Source organism: Gouania willdenowi, chromosome 22 (assembly GCF_900634775.1).
Source record: "Gouania willdenowi chromosome 22, fGouWil2.1, whole genome shotgun sequence".
Taxonomy (NCBI): Eukaryota; Metazoa; Chordata; class Actinopteri; order Blenniiformes; family Gobiesocidae; genus Gouania; species Gouania willdenowi.
The window spans coordinates 15591566-15616559 of NC_041065.1; the positions used below are offsets into that span (position 1 = coordinate 15591566).

The window sequence follows — 24994 nt, forward strand, 5'->3', positions numbered from 1 at the left end:
ACAAGTCCTAAAAAATGATTTTATATATGGAGGCAAAAGGGAAAGTTAAGATTAGAGCAGATAATTTAGGATAAGAGTACTGAGGTAAGATAATAAAGGTAATATTTGGACAGGTTAAGATTAATTAAAATAAAAAAAAAGAAAGAAATTTTCTTTCTCCTACATAGTGGAGACATTTTCTTCCCACACTTTCATTTTCCATAATATTTAGATAAAACTTGCAGTGTATGAGAAGAAGTGAAGCCCGGTTCTGTTACATCCAGCCTGCCTCTCTGCCTCCGTGCAGTCCTCTCTCAGGTCCTCAGCAGTACGCATGCGTCCTTGCGCTCCGGTCGCAGCGCCAGTGCGCCCTGGAGCCGCAGAGCGCACGGTACCATGATCCGCTACACCGGACCGAACCTCAGCCAGAACCCCGACACCCGGCACGATGCCCGGCGGAAAAAGAGGGCTGGTGGCTCCGCAGAACACTTTCCTGGAGAACATCGTGCGTCGTTCCAGTGGTGAGTCCTTCTCCTACCCGGAGCTGCGCGTCCCCGACGGCTCGGACTTTAATGGAATACCGCAGCTTCCGGAGCGGGAATAACATCACTTTATTCTGCTCTCAGAGCATACTTAGGATTCACATCACATTTAAACCCCAACAAAAAGCTTTTAACCATGAGGGGAAAACTGATACTTTAAGGTGGAGGTTTTCAACTTGTGGGTTGGAACCCAAAAGTGCGTCACTGTCTTGTTTTCCTGTAAGAAGAATCAAAAGTAGTGGTAAACCTGAATCTTTTCATCTTTAATTTGAGAATGAATGTCCAGCTCCTATTTGAGACAACATAAGACCATGAGGTTTCAGCTCTTCAATATGGTGATTCTGTCTGTCCAACTGCTTTTAATCACATCTATAGATCTTTTTTATGTATCTCGTGCCTCAATTAAACAAAAACATCACAGTAAACCCTTATTTAAACAGGACATTGTATATAAGAGCAAGTCGTTATCAAAAAACAGGATGACATACAGAAGAAAGGATGAGAAAAGACTTCGATCAGTTCCACAAATTTCCAGCAGCAACAAATATTCAGAGCTAAGAGGAAAACTAATAGATGCACTGTTTTCATTATTAAATGAATATGCAATAAACAAGTACAGTAAATGATTATGATGTAGTCATTCCATTTTTTTTAGGAGTAATTATTTCTAACAAAATAACATGACAGTGTTTTAGTCAAATGTGAAATAATCTATTTTTAGACACAATGTGGTTGTTATCATGTGCATAGTAACATGTTTCCCTGCACAATGAAATTTCTGTTTTGCTCACCACACTGAATGCCACAAAAACAAATGGAGAGAAAAATACAGTAATAATTATAATAATTTAAAAAGTAAAGATAAATATAAATGTGTACAAGATAGAAAAGTCAAATATAAAGCGTGCATGGTGAAATATATCCAGTTGTATTGGCTGTTGAGGAGTCTGATGGCAGAGGCATAGGAGGAGTTGCTATTGGTCGTTGAAGCTCGACTCAGACTGTGTTCTCCTTCAGACCTGTGAAGGTGTGCTGTGGTATCTGCAGCAGAGCCACTAACTTGACTTTCTACATACTGGATTGCAATGGGAGCAGGGAGTTTTGGAGCTTGTTGTGGTATACCTCTCAACCTGCTGTGTGTCACAGTGTCAGTGAGCGTTTTCCTGCAGAGAGAGGAACTCTGATGACTTTAAAGCCTTTTCTTCAATCCCAACAAACACACATTTGGAAACCTAATCAAATCATCTGAGAGGTTTCTTTTGGTGTTTTATTGGTGTGTCAGGCTATTTTCAGTCCTGTACTACGAAGCTGTTTTTTTTTTTTTTTTTTATCACGCTAACTTCTGGGTTTTATTCCGTGTGTCCTGTACTACGATGCTGGCTAACTCCTTACGGGGCTAAATCACCGTGGTAACTTAAGTCTCAAACATACTCGGGCGGACACCCGCAAAGCGGAGTCCGCGGGGGCCAATTAAATGCAAAGCTCAGATTTTACTACTGCGCGGACTTCTGCTCGTCATTGTATGGACCCGCATTAAATGTAACACTGACCTGCATTTCACCGTCCTGGTGAAACGGAGCAGCAGAGATGAACAAGCGCTTAGAGGACAGACTGGCAGACGAGCTACGACAGTAGCAACACCTTTAAAACACGTCCCAGAAGTACAAGGACTACAGAAAAGCGCTAAGAATCATGGGACGTGTAAGATTTTAATGGAAACTATTACGCGCTGGTGCACCCAAGTATGTAAGCTCTGAGGGGAGCGAACAGTCCGCGCTGAGTCGATTGTGCGCGGGGTCCGATCGATTCTCTTGGTAAATGACCTGCTCATTGTTAGAAGATCCTGCTTTTAGGGAAAAAAGAACATTAATAGATAAATGCAATCCTTTTATTTACCAATGACATCCTTTAGGAAAGTTATAGATTTACATATAATGACCTGATCTACAGTCAGCTGATGAAGCCTGTGTCTGGCACTCTCAGTACTGGGGACAGATACAATAATTCATTCTTTCATTTATTCATAGATACACTATAGTGACGCTGTCAGTCTCAGCAGGAACACACTACAGAGAAACAATGTGCTCTCATGCCAGTGTGTGTGACAAATAGAGGAGGAATAGAAACACATCTGCGCCTTAATAAAATGAAACTGGCTGATCAGAGCGTTGTGCGTTATCATCCGATGGATTCACATTTTTCGCTTTTACGTTTTAACAGTGTCAGCAACTTTCTGCCTGTGTTCATTCCTTCCTGCTTTTTCTGCAGCAACAGTGTTGTTTTTGGTCTGAATTATGGATTTTAATTCTTTATATTTAAAAAAAAAAAAATCTCCACCCCTGACATTGGAGCGTGCACGCCGTCAGGCTAAAATCACCTGTTTTAAGTAAACGTGTTGATATCCTGTTTTGTAGTACAGCGGCTCTCTGATGTAGGATGTTTGGTTGGGTGAAGCCCGCTAACTCAGAGATATCCTGGATATACTTATCCAGTTTCATAGTACAGGCCAGTAATGCTTCTAGGTTCAAGTGTGTTTTCATTAGTAAACAGGCTTTTCTTTGCACACTACACCTACCTGCCTCCTCTGGTCTAATCAGGTCCTGTACACTTCAGTCTTCATCTAACCTGCCAGGTCTTTACTCAAATTATTTTGAGTTAATTATGTTTGTTCTGAAAATGTCAACATTTTATTACTTTTGAAAACGGGTTTCAAAAGTATATTGGTCGTCATGTTTGTATGTGTGTCTGTTTGTGTACATGGCAGTGTCCTCAAATTTTGACAAATCCACTTCAATTTTTTTTGTGAATTGGTTTTTGGGCACAGATGAGATCATTCAATTTTGGTGAAGGTAGGTTCAAGATCAAGCTCACAAAAAATATCAAAAATTGCCAAATTCCTTATCTTTAGCATGGGACAAAATTTCAAAATTCAAATCTCTATCAGATCTTCATCGATTCGTTCAAGATTTTGGAGGATGATGTAAAGCTATGACATGCAACATCTTACAAAACGGGATCCGGATCCAATCCAGATTGCTGACTCAGCGATTTTTTTATTATTATTATTTTTTAATTAAAATTAGAAAGCCCATGTACGACTTTCAAAAATTCCTATACAGTTTAAATAAGTTTTGGTGGATTGATGTTGGGTTGTGACCGATCAAAATTGAGGGGTTTTCGTAAGTCTGATCTTACGCTTTCATTTATTTATTGGTTTATTTAACAGGGACAGTGTATCCAGATAGAAAAAGTGCCATATTTACCCAGAAGGCTATTTTTCATCTGTAGTTCCTGGTGGTGGGTTACATTTGACTATTTCTACAATCTGGGAAACCTACAACACAGATTTATTTCAATTTCCATTAAAAAAAAATAAAATGAAAAAAAAAATCACATTTTTAATTTTAAATTAAGTAAGGTGAAAAAGATCAACAAATATCTGGAACTAAATAGTATTTGCTGCAGATATCACACTTCGAGAAGTCAATTTAGGTGGTTAAGGGTCAAATCCCTTCTTGTGAACTGGAACAAATGGCCTGTCATCATGGCGCTAGTATGGTGGTCAAACAGTAGGGGGCGCCTGTTCTTCAGTTTAAACAGAATAGAGTGAGGGCCTATAATTCACAGCACCCTGTGGGCTTTAAATGTTGTTCCTGCTGCTTTGGAGCATGGACAGCATGCAGGCTCCAGTTAAGGCTCCTTTGTCTCTTTTTGTGTCTTGAGCACTCAGAGCACTTTGTGAGCCGCTTTTCTCCACGGGAGCAGCTTTCCAGAGAAATAGTTTTATATAAACCGTCTCCTCACACAGTGTTTCTGCGGCTCTCACCTCTATGTTGATAATTAAGTCTGGGAAAAGGTCGCTGTGGACCTTCAGTGATGCTCCTGTTTGCTCTGAAATACCAGCGACGTCGTCCTCACACATGTACAGAAGCAGTTTTAATAAAAAAATCAGATGAAATCCACTCTCTGCTGTTTTAACTCCTTTATTACAGTTGCTATTTTTAGGGTTTCTCCTCAAAATGCTAATACAACATGTAAAAGAACGAGTGTGAAGTGACTGAGCCAATGTGATAAAGAACACGAGCAGGAGTGTAGGTGACAGCAATAACTCACAGAATAACCAGTTTTAACATTAGAAATCTACTGGTGATCAATCATGTTGACTGGTGACTGTGCTCAGAAATCAGTCAGCAGTTAACACGAATACCAGTTTAGACATAACAGCAGTGAAGCTAGAACCTGCTGTTGGTGTTTGACTCTTGACAGATTGACCCTCCATAAATGAATGTATACTAGGGCTGGGCAATATATCGAGATTCAAAATATGTTGAGTTTCATATTTTGGTGATATAAAAAATTACAATATCGCCTATATCGATATTTATATATTTTTATACCTTGTTTTGTATGAAAATACTCATTTTAGGAGTTGCTGCTTATGCTACTTCTCAGAACACCATGAAAAGCACAGTTAGATGGATATGAGTGCATCCTAAACCCAGACCTTCCCCTAAGCAAGCCACACTACAGAACTCACTCACACGTGCTGTCCCTTACAGGAGAAAAGCCAAAAGTGGCAAATATTGTGCAGCTGTTTGTTAATAAATTTGCCAGTGTGACATTTTGCATCAGCATATTTAACCCAGAATGTTCTTTCTGGTCAGACATTATTTGATATAAAATCATCGAGGTTTATATCATATATGGACATTTAGAGGAAAAATATTGAGATATGAATTTTGGTCCATATCGCCTAGCCCTAATGTATGCTGGTTCACACTGGTTTCTACTGGTAATTCTCAGTAAGTCAGACATTAATGAAGGAAGGTTGATGTTTGTGATGAAACTAAGAAATGTTTATTTGTTATTTTCTGGCTTCAGTAATTCATGATGAACAGTAAAAAGTAGCTCAATTAAATAGTACTAGTTACTTTCTCCCCCCTCATTTATTTGACCAAATATTGCACAACTGGAATTTAATTTATTTTACACAAAGGAATCTGTATAAAATAAAAGGTTGGTCAAAATGTACATTTTTATATATATATAAATATATAAATTAACACCAATAAATTCAATTAAAAAAAATAAATAAATAATAAGTATTGCTAAATTTATGAACTCTAACGCCATTCAATGCTGGTTTGGCGCCGTGCGTTCCGTTTAATCTGATTGGTCGGCTATGGTGTGGTGCATTTGATTGTTTTCTGGTCATTTCATTGTTTGTAGTTTCAGTGTCCGTAGATCAATTTAAAACAAAAACAAGTATAACTTATTCAGTAACAGTTGGGTGTAGAAATGTAACAATTTACTTTACTTCTTTTAAAATGTACTTAAGTACAAGTAAAAGTACTGATTTAGAAATATACTCAAAAGTACAAGTACCCATAAAAGCAGCTCAATTACAGTAATGTAAGTACTTGTAATCTTCACCACTGCATAAATGTGTAGGTTAAATATATATCATTAGTTCTATAACCTGCTGTGATATACTGTGTTGCGGTTGTGCTGTTATGGGTGTTAATAATGTATTAATAGTGATTGATCTGTGGTCTCAGTCTCCTGTTTGTTTGGTTGACGTGCAAAACCTCCAAACCACAGCCTGTGTTAACTGTTGGAATGATGGATGCCGATGTTTACTTTTTACTGACTTCGACTGGATAAAGGGAAACATTTATGGTCGTGTAATGGAGTCCTTTTTTTCAGGATGGTTTTCTTGCCTCTCGGAATAGTTTTGCCATCATTGCCTTTTTTGTTTTTTTCCTTGCGTGTATCTTTTCATGCTTTTTTTGAGTTGCTGATTTTTTTTTTCAAAAGTGTTTTTATTGTTGTGTTTTTTGGAACTGTTTGTGTATTTTTGAGTCATTATGTGTATTTCTGTTTTCATGTGTTTTTTTTTTTGGTCATTTCGTGTGAATTTTTTGGAGTTAAATGTGAGTTTTTGCATTCCCTGTATAACAGATGGTGAATGTGCTGTTCCTCTCCTCCTCCTTGGAAAGCTTTTGTGTTTTCTATATTTGATGCAGTCGCTCGGCCTGATTCTGTGTGTGTCTCTCTTTCTCTCTCCGTCCATCAGAAACCAGCTTCCTCTTGGGAAACGCTCAGATTGTGGAGTGGCCCGTCGTCTACAGCAATGACGGATTCTGCAAACTGTCTGGATTCCACCGGGCGGAGGTCATGCAGAAGAGCAGCACGTGCAGGTGACGGCTCATTTCAACCTCTGCCTCTGTCGCGCTTATAAAAAAACAACGGCAAGGCTATTAAGATTCCTCTTACAGTTGCACACTGATTGTATTGGAGGCTTGTGCCTTATTTAGCCCGAGGATTGATGCATTTTTAATGGTTTAAAAGCTTCAGTGGAAGTGGGACTCATAAAAAAACAATACATCGTTACAACACCAGTCATCGCTGCCAGCTTCCTGTAAAGCTCCTCCATCTTTACAGGATCTGTTTTAGTTAACCTCACTGTCTGCAAACCCAAAGGTCAAAAGTCTGTAAGTGTCTGAGAAGGGCATTTGAACAAAAGCCTGTACGTCAAAGCTTTCATGGTTGTTTTAAAGTGCTTCGAAAGAAGAAGTTTTACAGTACGTCAAAGTTTAACATCCACGTAACTGTAGGCAGCCTAAAAGAAACTGGGTAAAGGGGCGGGGCTTTGTTCTCAGTTCATTTAAAAATCTAAGAAACGACGCTAATAATTGTTGCACCTGCCACTGTAATCCTTAGAAATAACCATAACTTTGATATGCTAAGTCCCTATTATTTCAGTGCAGAGCATTCACGGATAAGATAATGTTTGAAACAAGTATTTTTGTAACATCTTGGTTTGTGTTGATTTTCAGTAATGTTATGTTTTTTTTTTTTTTTAAAGAGACATAACCCCAGTGTCTCCTGTTTTGTTTGTGCATTGATATATTCTCAGGAAGGCGGAGTGTGATGCTTTTTGTGTGGGTTTGTGCTCTGTTTGCAGTTTTATGTATGGAGAGCTGACGGACAAAAAAACCATCGACAAAGTCCGAGAAACCTTCGACACTTATGAGTCCCACTGCTTCGAAGTCCTGCTGTACAGAAAGAACAGTGAGTGGTCAACTAACAGCACACCATCTCGCACTATAAACAGACAAAATGCACTTTATACATTAAAAGTGCATTTTAAATACATTTTAATTTAGTAAATTTATAAAATAAAAGGTTTAAAAAAGGAAAAATCTTCATCATGGGCGGAGCTCCTGGAGCAGTTAAGACACGCCCAGTCTGTACTATAAAATCTTCAAAGAGCAATCTATGCTATGCTAACCACCTATTTAGTACTCACGATATCTCTCTATTCACAATTTTCTCAAACTAACCTACTCGCCACAGATTAGAGTCCACAGTTGCTAGTATTTATAGGAGGGGCGGGGCTAACGGTGATGGTTAGTGACGTAAGAAGCCATCCAAACGTCACATTATGATTCTCAGCCAATAGCAAAACATTTTCTTACTTTTCTCAGCATTGAACAAACAAGTTCGGATGAAGTACGGCCGGGCCCGCCGAACGTCTCCGCGCCCAATAGCACGTACCACGTTCCCAAGAATTTAGTCAAATGACTCGGTTCCACAGAGTAAAAAAAATGGGTGCCCATCAGCCCCATTCATATATTGGTATGTGTCAATGATTTGGTACCACCAACTGTCGCAATATTTGATTCACATATGAATGAGAAAACAAATGGTACTGGAAGCTCTGTATCTGACTGTGGATGTGGAGGAAAAATACAGATTTTAGCTTAAAGCACAAACTGGAGTGTGTAAAACACTGGTTGGGACTATAGAGTGGTACCAGTACAGAGGTGTGGACTTGTCGTGATCTGGACGGTGGATATGTTTTGTGTTATGTTGGTTTAATGTCACATTGGGTTCATTTCAGCTTGTAATCCTTCATTGGTTCAAGTCCCTCTTTTGTTAGGGTTTCCCACCAGGGTGGAGTTAGTTTATGGTGAACTCACATCTGGTTCTGGTGTCTTTGTCCGTTGGTTTAGTATTCCTGTTTGTTTCGACACACCCTGTCCTGTCAGTAAGTACGTGCTGAGGGGCTCCCTCCTGTTTCCACTCAGGTGTGCATCATCTCCTGATGGCTTTCCTGCACTATGTGTAAGGAGTGTCTAAACACTGAGTGAGTGCTGGTGAGTTGTGTTGCATCTGGACCGTCTCCCTCTGTCCCTCACGGTCCGTCTACGTCCTGTTCTTTGGACTCAGGTTGGTTTGGTTTTCAGTGTTGATTTGTTCCTTGTTTGCACTTCTCCCAGCTTCTTTAGCTCTACACAGTGGCGTGGCCTCATGGTGTGGTTTAAACTAGTGACAATTCACTTATGTTTTTAATCCTTGTTAAGCAACCACTGCTGGGTCATTGTTCGACTACATATCATAACAGTGACGCAGAGTGGCAATGTGTTTTTATTGTAGCCCAGAAACGAGTATGTTAGCTTCAAACCAGCTAAGACGTAATACCAAATTATTACCATGATTGGGAGATTTGGTGGAATTCTGTTTTCAGTCTTTGGAGCTGTTTGTCTTTTGTCGTAGTTTTAGGTCTTTTTGGATTTATTTCTTTACGTATATTTGTAGTTGAGTGTTCAGATGTAATTTTTTGTAATACAATTTTGTGTGTTTTTTAATAGATATTTTGATATTTGATATTTTTGTATGCATTTTGTAGTAATTTTTTGTGTTGTTTTGGTGTTACAGCAGCAAAGAATGCATACATATTAAGTAAAGCTATAAACACTGGCTCCATGATCCTTAGACCTGGTAGTGTTTGCAGATGTAAGCGTTGGAATCAAACTGGTCTTACTTCTCAGGACACGTCATAGTTGATGATCAGTCTCTCTCCTGATGATCTTCTGCAGGAAGTCCAGTGTGGTTCTACATGCAAGTGGCTCCCATCAGGAACGAGAATGACAAGGTGGTTCTGTTCCTCTGCACATTCAAAGACATCACTCTCTTCAAGCAGCCCATCGAGGATGAGACCACCAAAGGTGAGCTCCTCCTCTGCTGCCTCTGGACTCTACCTCAGAGAATGAACCAGTCGTACCATTGTGTGATGGCAAAATATCTCGACCTACGAAGGGATCACCATTCTGTATCTTTGTTGTCATTGTGTGTATTTATGGTTGTTTTGTATGTTTTTGTACTCCAGCTGTGACTCTTTTTGTGTGTTAACTTTCACTTTTTCCTTTTTAATGTTTTGTGTACTTTTGCTATTTTGTGTTATGTCCTTTTTTGGGGTGTTTTTTTCATGTAATTTTACGTGTGTTTTTTTCACTTTTCTTCCAAACGTCGCCATTTTAATGCGTGTGTCTGTGATGGACATTTCTTTCCGTCTGGTTGTGTGTTTGTTGCATTCCTGCTGGTGGTCACAGAGCCATCCTGTAGGATTGTCTCCAGCTGCCAGGATGTGTTGGAGGGCTGTCAGGAGTCACAGAAGAAGTTAGCATTCGTCCTCCGAGCCCTGACTGATGCACTGTGTCAGCTTCCAGCCTCGGGAGCAGATTGCGGCGCTGTGAGCGGGTGTATTTGCCCTTTGACAAGGATCCCCTTAACGTTCATACATGTAAACACGTGTTGTCGCCTCCCTCTCCCTCCGTCGAGGGAAGGCCATTGTCGTGCCGCATGCGTAACCGTTAGTTATTTGTGCTCAGCGACACGTGAGTTACATGGGATGAACATGCAATTAGTGCCTCAGTGGCAGGATCTGTCACATCAGAGTTAACTAAAGCGCCGCATTCACTTAGTTCCACTGTTCAAAGGTATAATAACCCTGCTCCTTTACATTTTGACCCCACTCAGCCAGCGCCGCTATGTGCTAAGCTAATAGTCAGTTCCTTCACACTCTCAGAGGAAGGCAGCACATTTACCGTCTGAAAAACGCGAAGATTCATCTTTAAGTTACACACTAGATACACAACTTGACACATGACATAACACACAGCAAAAGTACACAAAATGATTGCAAAAACACCTGAAACACAACAAAAACACACAACACGACATTGATAATACACAAAATGACATCAAGACGTCACAAAACTTTAACAAAAATATGCAAAATGATTCCCAAAACACAAAACCACAACAAGCGGCGAAGACCCTAAGGTGGAACTCAATTCAATACAATTAAACTTTATTTAGCGCAAATTACAGCAATAGTCATCACAAAGCGCTAACAAAATATAATTCCAACAAATCGATATAAACATACATCAGCTACAGTGGGAAGAAAAAACTCCCTTTTAGTGGGAAGAAATCTCCAGCAGAACTGGGCTCAGAGGTAGCAGAGGTAACTGCTTTGACTTGTTGGGGTTAGTAGACAGAAAGAGGAGAACATCAGTGTTCTATCTTGTCATTCAAGTGTCTGTTTAGAAGCACTGTGGGTGACAATAGGTAAGATAAGATTAGATAATCCTTTATTGATCTCAATGGAGAAATTTACCTGTTACATTTGGCATAAGATCACTCAGGGTGTGCAGAATATACAAGAACTGTGCAGACAGTTAAATAGTAAAAGAGGTATCTTATGTACAGTAGGTAAAAGCAAACATCTTGAGGGGATGTAGTTATAACAATTGGGAAATAAGAATAAATACAAAGGTGTGTGTCCATTAGAGCTGGGTATCGCCAGGTACCTCGCGATACAATATATCACATTTTTTTTTTCCCCACAATAATGATATTATTGCAATGCGACAGTAATCGATATACCGTGGGAAATTTCATCCACGATACATTACAATATCTGTGTCACTGAAGAAATTCTGAATTTATCTACGGCACTGAATTCATTTAACAGGAATTACAAAACATTGTCAATCAATTTCACATGAATGACAGCTAAGTAAAACAGTGTATACTGCACAGTGGCTCACACATACACACACACACACATATATTCTCACTCACAACTCGTCACATATCGACATTCGGGAGTGTACCTTTGGCGTCATGTGACGCTAAGGGTCGGCCCGTGGAAACGATTGTTTTAATGACATTTCTAGTGAGAAATGTACCCATAACTTATGGTTGGGGTTAGGTTTAGGGTTAGAAGTCTTATTTTGAAAAGTTGCGGTGAAAAAAAACTTACAGACCCTTACCCTTTGCGTCACTACGAGACGCCATGGGTCATTCCGGAACGGTGACATGTGAGGAGTTGGAAGTGAGACTGGATCTCACACACACACACACACACACACACGCACACACACACACACACACACACACACACACACACACACACACACACAAACACAGTGTAAATTTGTAAATATCCACTCTTCACCTATTGTCTCATTATACTGTATGTACTGCATTTTCTCTGTCTTGTATGTTGCAATATTAAAAAAAAAAAAAAAAAAATCAATATTTGGCGCCAGTGAATCGATAACGTATCGCGAGAGGAAACCACGATATATCGCCGTCACCTGGTGATGCACCATCAGGACAGACATCCATTGCAGGAGACGGTAGAGCGTCTTGTTGACTATATGCTCTTCAGATGGCTTAGTTGGTGAAAACTCTTTTTACTGGACATGTTTACCATCTGCAGCTGGTCTGTGCAGCTTTACCTTCATTGTTTGACCTGGACATGCCACTGAAGATATGGCACTTGTTCCAGTGTCCTGGAGCGTTTTTATGCTCTCTATGCTGTTCCAGAGCTCTGAGGATAAAGTTGTTCTTGCATGTTTTACACTAATGCCACCAACACTAATTCCTCCATTTGGCTTCATGATGAAAGGATTTCTGCACATAAAAAGGAGCCCACATTGTTGTTCTCTTCTATATTGGCGCCTGCAACTACTCAGTGAGGCATGACAGAGGTTACACAATTAGGAAGCACTTCGACCCTTTGCCTGAGGAATAATGACAGTAAAGCAAAGGTCTCGCGGTGATAAACCATGCTTTCACAGCTAAGTCGTTAACTCTTTACCTGCTAGCCTCTACACACGCTTTCACACCGTAGTTCTATCATTGTTTGTCGACGCAAAAAATACAATTAACATTAACAACAACAATCTGAAAGGATGGAATACTTGCTGTTGTGTGTTGATACGTTTCTGCTCATTTGTTGAAAGAGCAGAAACATTTTGTTGGTTTTTGGTAGGGTGACCATACGCGATACAATGCTCACGATAACGATTATCTCACGATATGACGATACTGCCATTATTGACATATTGGTATGAAATCAATCTACGATAATCTATGACATAACAATAAAAAAAAAAAGATTAAGTGAAAAAATACAATTTTTATTTTGTATCTCTGAAAGACCATAAATTGAAAAAGTGTCCTATGAACAGTGACACTATTTTAGTGCAACATTTCTGTAAATCAGTGTCAAAATACCAATGTAAATGAATAACTATCTCCAATAGCGCTTTCTGTAAACAAAAAATAGGGTCTTTCTTACCAGTGACACCATTATAGTGTAATATTCCAGTAAACAATATATTGGTTCCTTCAACAAACGGTGACAAAATTTCTGTGAAGACGTACCTGCACATTTTAGTGAAAAATCACAAAAGGTTTTGAAAAAAAAAATCGATAGTCGATCGTGCGGAAAAATATTGCGATATATCGCCGTATCGAGATATTGTCACATAAGGGGAACACTTAAATTTATTTTAAATGACCTTAACTCCGGTAATATTTGCTCTATCGGAGAAATTCTACAAGTTTCTGAAAGCTAATGAGTGGCTTTTTACAGCCAGTATCATGTTATTACAGTAATTTTACAAAATTGCCACACACAAGGAAAAGAGAAGAGAGATTTATGTGCAGGATGGATTTAAAGTTTCCATCATCTGGTCTAGACCTCATCACCTCCCCGTCTCCACAGATGACAGACAAAATAAGGCTCAATCAGCATGGGACGATGGGATGTAAACTTTCACAGTTATTGATTGAAGTGCATATTTAATGATTATATCATGTTTTGTGAGCCTTGAGGTATCTTTTAAATTATTATTTCTAGGCGGAGATGTTTCTCATCGTTTCAATGATTGAGAGTTTTTAAGAAGATGTACGTGAGATTTATCATGGACAGATTGTTGTAATGCGTAATAAAGGTGATTGACTTAAGTCAATTTTTATAGTCTTTATTATAAAGAGAAATAATTTTTTAATCCTTTGTGGACAATAACAACTTATCTACTATATTGTATTTTGCCATTACAAGGTAGATTAAAATAAAAAAAGTTTAGTCATTTGAGTATGCCGAGGTTGGCCCACGTGTCCTCTTTTTTGGAAATCAAAATATGGTCACCCCAAAAAATGTTTGGAGAGCTGTTGCTTTTAACGTAGTGTATTATATTGTGTGCCACGTTGTGTATCTTTGCAGGTGAGGAATAAGGAAACTTGTTGATGCATTTTTGCGTTCCATGTATTGCGGATGGTAAATGTGCTGTCTTTCTTTGAGACTGTGAAGGAACTCCATACAAGCCACACGTTTGGGTTAACATTCTAATAACGTTGCTTCAACAAACTCTAATTTTGTAAACCGGAAGTTGCCACTGAAACGATTGCACTTATTATGATTAAATTGATTTTATTTTATTTTTTAATGAATGGAAAAATGAAAAAAAATTTAAAAAAAATAAATACTTGAGGTAGCTTACTGACTGTGAATGTGTCCCTACGAGGCACGGACAAAAGGCTGGAATAAAAAGAACTAAAGGACAACACAGACTGAGTTATTCTTAGTTAACCAGGCACAACAGTTTGAACAGTGAGCAGGGGAAAATGATTAAAGCTGTTCACGTTCTCACCGCTGCGCTACACAAAAACAGACAGAGCTTATACAGGCACAACAAAGTTAACCGGTCACTGGAGGCTCTGTATTTAGGAGTCAGTGATGATTTGCGTTGTTTTAAAGGGTGTTTGTGGTGATTTAAGATGAGTTTAATGCAACCAGGACAGGAGGGGGAGGGCAGTACACCTAATGAGGTCCCCGCAAACATTTCCCCATTAAAAAGCATTCTTTGCCCCACGTTGTCGGCGTTTTGTGCCGATTCTATCCTTTTTCGCGTTTAACCGTTTTCATTGGTCGATTCCATGAATCCGTCCGTGATTCCGTTAACACGGATTTTATAGGGCCCTATATATGAAAGGAGGAGATACTATAGGTTACCCTTAAGTCATTATAAGATACCATACGATGAGTTACCATAAGTTAGGATTGTATCTTTAATGTCGGTACACTACAAGAAGATATTACTTCATCTGTCCTTTAATGGGAGATTACTTTCATTTTGTTCAATGGATGAGTCACAATGGAACTGTTGCATGTTCAATATTACATTCATTGCTTTTACTTTTTGTTAAATGGACAAACTGGAACAAATTTCCCAGCGTTCCAGTGTCACTGATGCCCTGAATGTCAAGGCAGATTTCTACATTACAGCTGGATTACGTGACGGCAATGCAGAGTTCGATCCCAGTCTGTACAAGTGTCCTTGGGCAAGACACTAAACCTTAAGTTGCTCCAAGTGGACGACTAGCGCCTTGCATGGCAGCTCAGTAAAGCACTATGTAAATCAAGTCCATTTACCGTCCATTCACCATTTAATGAAGATACTGGGTAACATGCGCACAGTGATGGTCCTGCCTGTGGGGCCTGAGTTTATGCTGGGTATGTTTCACCTTTTCTCCTGCAGGTAAAGGGGGTGTGGCTTAATCACAGATTGGGAGCATTTACACGTTGCGACTTATCGCAAGTCTACATTTACACAGACACACACCTCATACTGGGTTTGGTTTGGTTGTTGGATTAGAATTTATAATTTTGACACACGCACAGTGCAGAGGTTTACCACTGTGACTGTTGTGTTCAAAGACATATTCTGTGCGTGGGGAGCAAACATAAACCCATGGTCTGGTGGGACACCAGTGGGAGGTGTGGGAGTATTTTGCCCATTTTCCATTAACCCCAGTGGATTCCTACTTGGAAGAGTTGATAGACCAACAACAGAAGACATGTTTGTGAAAATGCACTGAAACTGAAAACGTTGTGACAGACTGTTGTGTTTTTCATGTAGGATGGACCAAGTTTGCACGACTCACACGAGCGCTGACCAACAACCGCAACACACCACAGCAACTGGCCCCCATCAGACAGCATGAAGTCAGCCACAAGCAGTCCAGACTGGCAGAGGTGAACGCACATGCAAGCATGCACACTCACAAGCACAAGCGTTATTGTAGTCGTTTTAACAGCCATAGACATTCATTATAGATCGTCAGGTGCATTGCTACACAAAAGGTGCTAAACATCATGTTGGGACTGTGTCAGAAACCTCACAGTTGTCGTCTGTGTGGGAAAGAACAGAAGCAGATTGATGACGCGTTCTTATAGCGGCTCAATGGAAGCTGCAGGTGATCCATCATCTCTGCAGATTAAAAAGCACAGCTGCTCGTTTTTCTGTTGAGTATCATTTAGCTTCTCCTCCCACAATGCCGCAGGGCTAATTGGCAGCCGAAGGTTTAACACATCCTGATCATGTTTTCTGCCCAGTGATGTGCTGATTTGGACTTTTTCCAACAGAACAGTAACTGATGGTTCTAAACATCCCAAGCAATCCATTAAGGCACATGTGACACGCAGCTGTTCAGCTGCAACAAATGAAAAATGTCTTCATATTTCCTCCAAATGAATCATTATCGTTGTGGCTTTTAAGGTGACGTTAAGAAAACTTGACAATGGATTTCCATTTTTTTTGTGCATCATGCATTTTTGTGTGTGTTTGTTGTGGCCTGTGTGCACGTGTGTGTGTGTGTGATATATCAGGTAACATTGAGACTCCTATGCTTGTCTGACTTTATCTTCTCCTCACACCAGCCTTTTCTGCTCTCAGCACTCTTTGGTCTTTGTTTGATCAGCAGTTTAATGGAATTCAGTCAGTGATTTACAGATGGAAAATAGGAGAAGAGAGACCTTATAACACGCAGCAGCGGGGGTCGATTATTATTGCCAGACTGAAAAAAAAGTATTTTAAAAGCCGGCTTTTAGTCTAATATCTCTAATCTGTCTCACTAATGTCATCGCCTTTTTCTGTTTTCAAGTTTAGTTTGAGTTGGGGGAAATTATTCAAAACCAATGAAGCTTAATCTAGAAAATGTAGAGATATGTACACAAACAAAGCCATAACTATGTCCTCACACTGATGGGGCTCCTGTGATACAGTGTGTGATCTAGATTAATAAATAGTTTCTTCAATCTCATTCTGAGCCACTGCCTGAGTTGGGGATCATATCCAGGTCATTTAGGGACTTTACCTCAGCTTTTTAAACTATGTAAGACTTTTAACTCAGTTGAACTCAAACTGTGGGACGGCCATGACAGTTTTCTAAGAAGAGGGTGTCTGGACTTCCTGTCTCCGTGACTTATGCTGGAACTCATCAACTGGATATAAGATAAATACTGTATTGTTCTAATAACTTATCGGCATGCATATATAACTGCATATTTCATATACATTTTAATTGCCCCTACAAGACAATTTGAAGCAATGATAACATACCCCAACTTTTTTACCTTTTGACCCTGATGAAGACTGTTAAGTGTTCAAATCAACATTTTTACGATTTATGAATTCATTGGGTTCAAACAAGTGGGTTAAACCGGTTGTCCATCACCTGTCGTGTCTTTCCTTTTGGCGTTCAGAGGCCAAAATGCCTCCAAAACATCTTCAACAAAAAAAGTCTCCAAAAACTCCAAAAAGAAATACATTTACCTCAAAAATATAAAAAAAAACAACAAATCCACAAACGACTGCAAACACACACAAATGACAATAACAAAAACATGTAAAATGACACCAAAACCACACAAAATGAAAATAAACATACACAAAATATTGATTCAAAAACAACAAAATTGAATAAAACACATTCATATGTTCTTGTCCTTCACCTAAAAAAGACGTCAACAACATGAGTGTTTGAAAGGAATATGGAATGGCAGCTGCACAGACTGTCAGAAAAAGCCCTCATAGATGTGGAGGAAACATTTGTCTGTTTTATTAACATAGATTTGGTTTAAAAAGTTTTTCTCCTGATGGATCTTCAGTTTTCCTCTCTCGTTTCCAGGTTTTGCAGCTGAACTCGGACATTCTCCCTCAGTACAAACAGGAGGCCCCAAAGACACCCCCCCACATCATCCTCCACTACTGCACCTTTAAGACAACATGGGACTGGGTCATCCTCATCCTCACCTTCTACACCGCCATCATGGTGCCTTATAACGTCTCCTTCAAGACCAAGCAGAACAACATTGTGTGGCTGGTGCTGGACAGCGTGGTGGACGTCATCTTTCTGGTGGACATCGTCCTTAACTTCCACACCACCTTCGTCGGACCCGGAGGAGAAGTCATCTCCGACCCAAAGCTCATCCGCATGAACTACCTGAAGACGTGGTTCGTCATCGACCTGCTGTCCTGCCTCCCCTATGACATCATCAACGCCTTTGAGAACGTGGACGAGGTTAGAGAAGCTTTTCCTACATGTTTGATTAGTAATTAGATAAATAATAATAATAACTATTGTGATGATGCCCAAGACCGTCTCTCAATAGTTATTAGTGAACAATAAAACTATTCAGTATTTTGGTAACTTTTGTATAATTAAACCTTTTCTGCAGCTTGGAAATTCAGCCTCACTTTTTAATTACTGCCATGTTTTACTCTGATTTCCACAATTAAGAAATGAAAATGTTCATGAAATTCTGAGATTTAAGGTAGAAAATGGAAAGGGTGGGGAAGAGTTGATTCTTTTAAAGTGAGATGTGAAGTTGTAGTTGTGCATATTGTGCTTATTGTGTTGTGTAATCAAGCCAGTCTGGTGATAAGCGTGAAGCTTCGGTATAATGGTAACCCTGTTATATAACCTAACCTACCATTCAGTGAAATATTGTACAACTTCTGCTCTTTCAGCCAATATTTTCAGCTTTTTCTTGTCATCTACTGTGTTTCAGTTACGTCTCTTTAAATACAGTACGGTTTTGGCAAATTTTGGCTTGGAGCGCTCAGCGTGAGCATTTTTTTTTTGAGCAGATTACAATTTCATTTAGCAGAGGCTTTTATCCAAAGCGACATGGGGTTGGAGATCATTTCTGTAAAATGCTTTGTGTTGCAGTTCTGAGCTTTAAAAATTCAAATTTCATTTGAATTGTTGAAAGCTTGAGTTTGTCCCTGTAATCGTGTGCTGCTGCTGCTAACATTTACAGTTGAACAAAGACAACGTTTCTGAATCCTAGGCAGAGTGCTGTGCCTTTCATTCTCCTGCAAACACTAAGCTGTTAGCAGAGCTGATACAGCCAACAAGACAAGAAGGCAGAGTTTGCTTTCTGTCTGTCTGCCTATTCCTGAAAAAAAAAACTTTACAATCAAAATGAGTCTTGACTCCGATGTTCCCACAGATTGCTGTTAAATCCAAAGTTTCTGCTCTAGAGTCCAGCTCATTATGTATCTATATGAAGGCATAGCTATTACCTGGATGTGAGCGCTGGATAAGGCTGGATCCCATTAGATCCAGTTGCAGCATGCATGATGAGATCAGATTGTCCCAGGGAATAAACTGACCGTGGTCAACATTCCCAATCTGGCCAAGTCAGATTGTTGGGTTTCTTCCTCAGTAGATCTGTCACGTCATGCTTTGGTTTCTTTTCCTGCTCAGGCTGGTTTGGTTGGAAATATTATTCACGGCCACTTGCCCTGTGTCAGATATCATGGAGTTTTATCGATTCAGCCTGCAGTCCATTAAAGGTGATTTTCCACTTGATTTCCCACTGAATTAATTAAAGCTCAGGCTGGGAGCAGCATTCAATGAACCTAATGATGGCAACCAATGTTCTCTGTGACTGGGATATCAACCTAATTCTTTCATCAGGGAGGGATTTTGTTACAAAACTTTGTGGTAGAGAATTGTGCTTGAGCCCTTATTTCTGGTCATTACGCTCCTTTTTAACCTTATAATTATCACATCTTCATTCTCATCAACATCTTTGAACTTTACTTGATGTTTCATGGCCTTTGGGTAATCTTTGCGTTCCACATAGGGATGTAACGATTAATCATACGGCAGTTAAAAATCGATTCATAGGTATCACAGTTGATATTGATTTTCTGAAAATTTAATCGCAGTACTTTTTTTAACCATCCACAAGTGTAGGCGGCGGGCGGAGTCTGCTAATACTTTCTTTCTGGCCGCCTTCTACTCTTAAATATGTTACCCCTTAAGCACCGAAAGAATATCTGTAATATTACTTGAATATCTGTAAAAGTCACGTTTTTCTATTAGCTCTGTCTGCTAGCATAGCTTCTCTTCTTCACTGCAAGATATCTGCATGCCAACCGACCACTGTGTTACCAGCGCCCTCTGCTGGTCCAAACAAACATGACGTAATTTTTTTTTTAAAAGTCCAAATGTTAAGGCACAAAATACATTTTCAGTTGCACTTTTCAAAAGAAAAAAAACTATTATGCAGTTTTGCATTGTTTATTATAGAACCAGAATTTAAATTAATAGGCTTCATTTTCATTTGTATTATTCCTTTGTTTATTTCATTCAAGGTTTATTTTTAGTTAAATTGCATTGTTTTGAATAGTTTACCAAGGAATTCTTTTGACAATGAAAAATAAAAGGAAAATAGTACCGTATTTTCTATTTCTATTTGTCTACAGTCCCATTTTGTAAAATAAATCGTGAGAGAATCGTATCGTGAACCCAGTATCGTGAATCGAATCGCATCGGGAGTTGAGTGAATCGTTACATCCCTAGTTCCACATATTGTCGATGGTAAATGATAATGATGTAAAAAATACCTTTACATCATTATCAGACTTTTCTCACAGTCTGTGCTTCATTTGTTTCATATTTCTTGTAAATGCTGTTATTTATTTCTATGGTGTCTTTTCACAAGGAAACTTGAAGGTGTTTTCCCTCTTCTGTAATTCTGTTTCTTTGTTCTCTTTCTTTTACAGCATTTGTGTGTTTTTGTTTTTTTAAATTATGGCGTGTTGAGTCATTTTGTTTTGTGTACTTTTGTTGTCATTTTGTGTTTTTTTGGAGTCCATTTTTTTTTTGTGTTTTTGCATGTTGTTAATGACATTTTGTGTGTTTAGTGTGTGTTTCATTGTCGTTTTTTTCCATTTATACTTCGCTGTGTGTATTTGCTGTTTTTGTTGTTTTATTTCCCAGGCTTCATTTCACGTGGATGAGGAAACTTGAAGATGATGCTAAAAAAACATCCCTCAGATCATTCCATGACAGTCTTTGCAGCGGCTGATTTATATTCATTTTAAACGCCATAGTTTTTGTTTAATTGTTTAAAACAGGGGTGCTCAACCCTGGTCCTCAAGGGCCCCTATCCAGCATGTTTTAGATGTTTCCCTCTTCCAACACACCTGATTCAAATGATTAACTCACCATCAAGCTCTGCAGAAGGCTGATGATAATCCTGGTCATTTCAATCAGGTGTGTTGGAAGAGGGAAACATCTAAACATCAGTGACTTCCTGACATTTGGGTTTTCAGTTGACTTCAAGGTTTGGTTGGATGGATTCAATGCGTTGCTTTAGTTTTCTGTTCTTGTATTTCTAACAAGATCCAGCCTCAGAGGAAATCAATGGCATGTAAAATTTCCCTCCACTGAAGACGACTCAGCTGTAGTGTCTCTGTGCTAAATTGGGGTTCTGGTGTCTGCGTTCTGGTGTGTGCAGGCGGGTAGAGTGGATGCTGCTGCTGTGTGGGTGCTGTGAGATTATAATTGACTCAGCGCACATTCAATATTCCGTCTGAAACGGGCAGAAGTATTTTTAGTTGTTTTTTTTAAAGTAGGTTTTTAAGATTCTGCTGAGCTATTACACATGCAGCCCATCGTCCTCCCTCAGTGGCCACTCTATTGGGCACAGCTTCTCGGCATGAGAAACATTTGGCAGTATTTATAGACGGGACAAAGAAATTAGGATTTTGACATTTTATGACGGATAACCAATACAAAACAACAATTTCCCTCCAAATATTGACTTTTAAAACAAACCCAAGACATGTTCCTTCACATTTTACTGACATAGTGGATCTGTTACCTATTTTTTTGTTTTTGTGTCATCATTTTTCCTTTTTAACAATGTGTGGCAGCTGAAATGTTTGTCAGATGTTCACATGAAACAAGACAATGCTCAATATCAAACTAAACAAAGGTTGTTCGTTCATGACGGGTTTTTACCTTTCATCACCTTTGCAGACATGCAAAGAATGAATGTGTTCCTGTCAAAATGAAGCAATTTAATAAGATAAAAAGAGCATTTGATTAGGTGTGCGCGCAGGTGATACACTGACTAAAATGACAATGGGCGTTAAAGTGGAGGAGACTGCCCTATTTAAGGGCTCTGGTGTTCAGGAGCACAGAGTGAAATGTTGGCGGTGTGAGTGGAAGAGGAGGATAAACAAAACAAACATGCATAAGAAACACCATATGGATGGCTGTGTGTGAAAAAGCCAATGAAACAGCAGATTAAGTCAAGAAAAATAGATAGAAGAACAACGACATAGGAAAAAAAAACTCATGAGAAGTCATTCATTCACTCTAGAACAGTTGACTCAGCAGAAAAGCTGCCTTCTCTTGGTGGCCATTGATTCTCCTGATTCTGCTCAAAAAATAACTGCAGCCATCTGTAAGTAAAACTGTGACAGAAACACCTGCCTTTCAAATTGAAAACACGCAATGTGCTTTAAATTTGTTCGCACACACACCTTAAAGCTGATATCTGGAGTTTCTGAGAAATCTATATTCATGTATGATTCTTTTGAAATGCTAAAAAATACCTAACTAGTCTTTTACTATGGTCTAGTGCCAGTGGTCATTCATATACATTAATGTATATAAGTCCCTCCTTAGTCCTATAGACCCCTATACAACTGGAAACGAGTGTCGTGATCGCCCAGCCAATAGGCTTTGACTTCCTGTTTTTGAGACTGTCAATCAAAGTGAATGTGGAACTGTCCACGGAAACAAGGCCGCGCGTCACAACAGCAAACAGGTAAATATGATTTTGGCTCTTACCTGACCCATAGACCTATGTCAATGCGACCTTATGTGCGATGCGCGTGCAGAAAAGTAGAGGTGTGGCTTCTGGTAGATTGGCGGAGGAAGTGGAGCGGTTTAGGGCGGGACATTGAGACGTTTCTCAGAAACTCCTGATATCAGCTTTAAGGAAGTCAGATTCCTCGGGCTTTGATTGTGATGGTAGACATTAATCTGGATAGTATGCAAGGAGGAAACTAGACCCATAAGTAGTCTTTTTACATGAACACTATAATCTATTATTTCCTACTGCTTAAAATCATTTTTACAGTGTAGCTTGAAAGTGATTGATTTTTGCTGTGAAATATTTCAGGATACATTTATTTTGACAATCTACAAAAGAGTCTTGCCTAGAAATGTTGAGATTTTCTCATGTGTATTGTTGTTTATATGCTTTTGTTTTTTGGTGTTTTTTTTGCGGTTGTATTCTTAATGTGAAGAAACGTCTCCTCCATATTTTTAGCGGCTTTTTTTTGGGTCTGTGCTCCTTCATGTACAGTTTTATCAAGTTTTAATAACTTGCTGCTTCTGACCTCGGCACACACACACACACACACCAGGTGCGTTTATCACGTACGAGGAAAGAGAAATTGTACGGTTGGCTTCCTGAAATGTGAGCTGACATTTGGGCGGTTGGAGGATATCTTTAGAGGATCGACGCCTACACGGAGGAGCTGTGGTACTATTAGAAGCATGAAGCAGCATCTTCCTCCACGCTCTACGTAGACGGCTGATGTTTCCTGAGGGGGTGAGGGGGTTGGAGTCATGGGGAGGGACCCCCACAGGCCCAAAGCCCCCTGTTGTCACACAGTAGGCCAATCAGCTGCTCTAATCTAGACTGACCTTTCTGCACGCCACTGTCACGCCATGACCAGCAGAGCTGACAGGAAGCGTGGTGCTGTGAGGATGGCGGGGTGGATGGAGGTTTGACATTAGTGCGGTAAACAAGGAAAGGTGGAGGGAGGAGAGAGAGAGAGAGAGAGTGATGGAGCCGCGTTATTGACTTTAAATCTCATCCAAGAAATGTTTTTATGAAACTCCTGACTGTCTGCTTTTCCTTCCTCTGGGAAGGTTTCACTCATGTATCGCAGACGAGGACCGTGCTGAGAAATGTCTCCTCCACGTCTTTCAGGGCTTGTTATTAGGCTGTGCATGGGCCATTTCATATTCATTTAATGCTTTTTAAAGGCATCCTTTTAGGTGACAGATAAGGAAAATTAAAGATGTTTTATTCATCATTTTTTGATGAGGTTTGTGTGTTTTAGTTGGTTTGATTTTAGTATTTAGTTTTGTGGCAGTACTGTCCATGTGGTGAAATACATCTCCTCCATATTTTTTATTGCTTTGTTTGACAGTCTGTGCAGTGGCCCTTTTATATTCCTTCAAAATGCTGTTGTTTATAGGCCGTCCTTTCAGATGACTGAAAAGAAAAACTCCCTCTTCTGGGAAACCATTAATTTAGTGTTTTTAGAGTTTGTTTGTGTGTTGTTACTGTGTACCTTTGGAGTAGTTTTTGTATTTTGGTTGTCGTTTAGTGTAGTGTGGTTTTTGTGTGTTTTTGATGTCATTTTGTTTTCAGGAGTAATGTGTAAAATGTTCTAGTAATTTTGAATGCTTTCTAAAAAATGTAATTTGGTGCTTGTTGTCATTTGAGTGTTGTTGTGTATTTGTCCTCTTATTTGTGGGGTTTTTTTGTATTTCAGCATAAAAAGTGCAGAAAAGCGTCCTGTCAGTCTGTGTGGCTCACATTTCATATTTCTTCCAAATGCCCTTTGTTTTCACGTGACGGACTAAAAACATGTTAGATGCGTTTACCACTTTCGAGGAAAGCGAGAAAACATTTCTTTACGTTGCCTTTTGTCCTTTTTTGTTATTTCTTTGCATTTTCTACAGCATCCATCACTGTCTTCTATTGAATTCCCATGTTTTTGTTCAGGAAACTTTTGGAAATCTGAACGGTTGCGTGAAAGGCGTTACAACTAAAAATAGATGGCCGGTGGCATCTTCAGTGCTGTGTAATGACTTGCAGCACATACAGGAGTGGGGAACGCTCATCTTTTGTGCTGCTACTGCCGTCTGAGCGTGAGATATGTTTGTGTTTACTCCGAGGCTCGTAATTATGTTTAAGAGGAAGATGATGGATTACAGGAGGAAAGAAGAGTCTTTGCTTCGTCTTCCTTCATCCAAGTGTAGAAAAACAAAGTGGTTTTAAAGTGATTTAACGTTATTACTCTTTAGTATGTGATTGTGATAGAAGTCGTCATCATGCTACATTTGTTTTGTGTTAAGTCTTAAAAAGTTAAGAAAGAGACTCTGCTTTTATTTTGAAGGCGAGTTTTATGCAGCTATTCCTGCTTCCAACT

The 24994-nt window shown here is 39.4% G+C and overlaps 1 protein-coding gene across 3 annotated transcripts in view; it reads left to right on the forward strand.

The window, feature by feature from the left end:
- The first annotated feature begins 308 nt into the window (after window positions 1-308).
- kcnh5b (potassium voltage-gated channel, subfamily H (eag-related), member 5b) overlaps window positions 309-24994 on the forward strand; it is a 99772-nt gene continuing 75086 nt past the window's right edge. The window contains exons 1-6 of one of the 3 annotated variants that reach the window (XM_028437352.1): window positions 309-500; window positions 6598-6721; window positions 7489-7595; window positions 9407-9535; window positions 15590-15705; window positions 17640-18032. In XM_028437352.1, the coding sequence (XP_028293153.1) occupies window positions 428-500; window positions 6598-6721; window positions 7489-7595; window positions 9407-9535; window positions 15590-15705; window positions 17640-18032 (942 nt within the window). In that variant the 5' untranslated portion in view covers window positions 309-427. Of the gene's footprint in view, window positions 501-6597; window positions 6722-7488; window positions 7596-8614; window positions 8757-9406; window positions 9536-15589; window positions 15706-17639; window positions 18033-24994 lie in introns of those variants that run through there. The other 2 variants (XM_028437353.1, XM_028437354.1) reach the window with 2 other exon arrangements.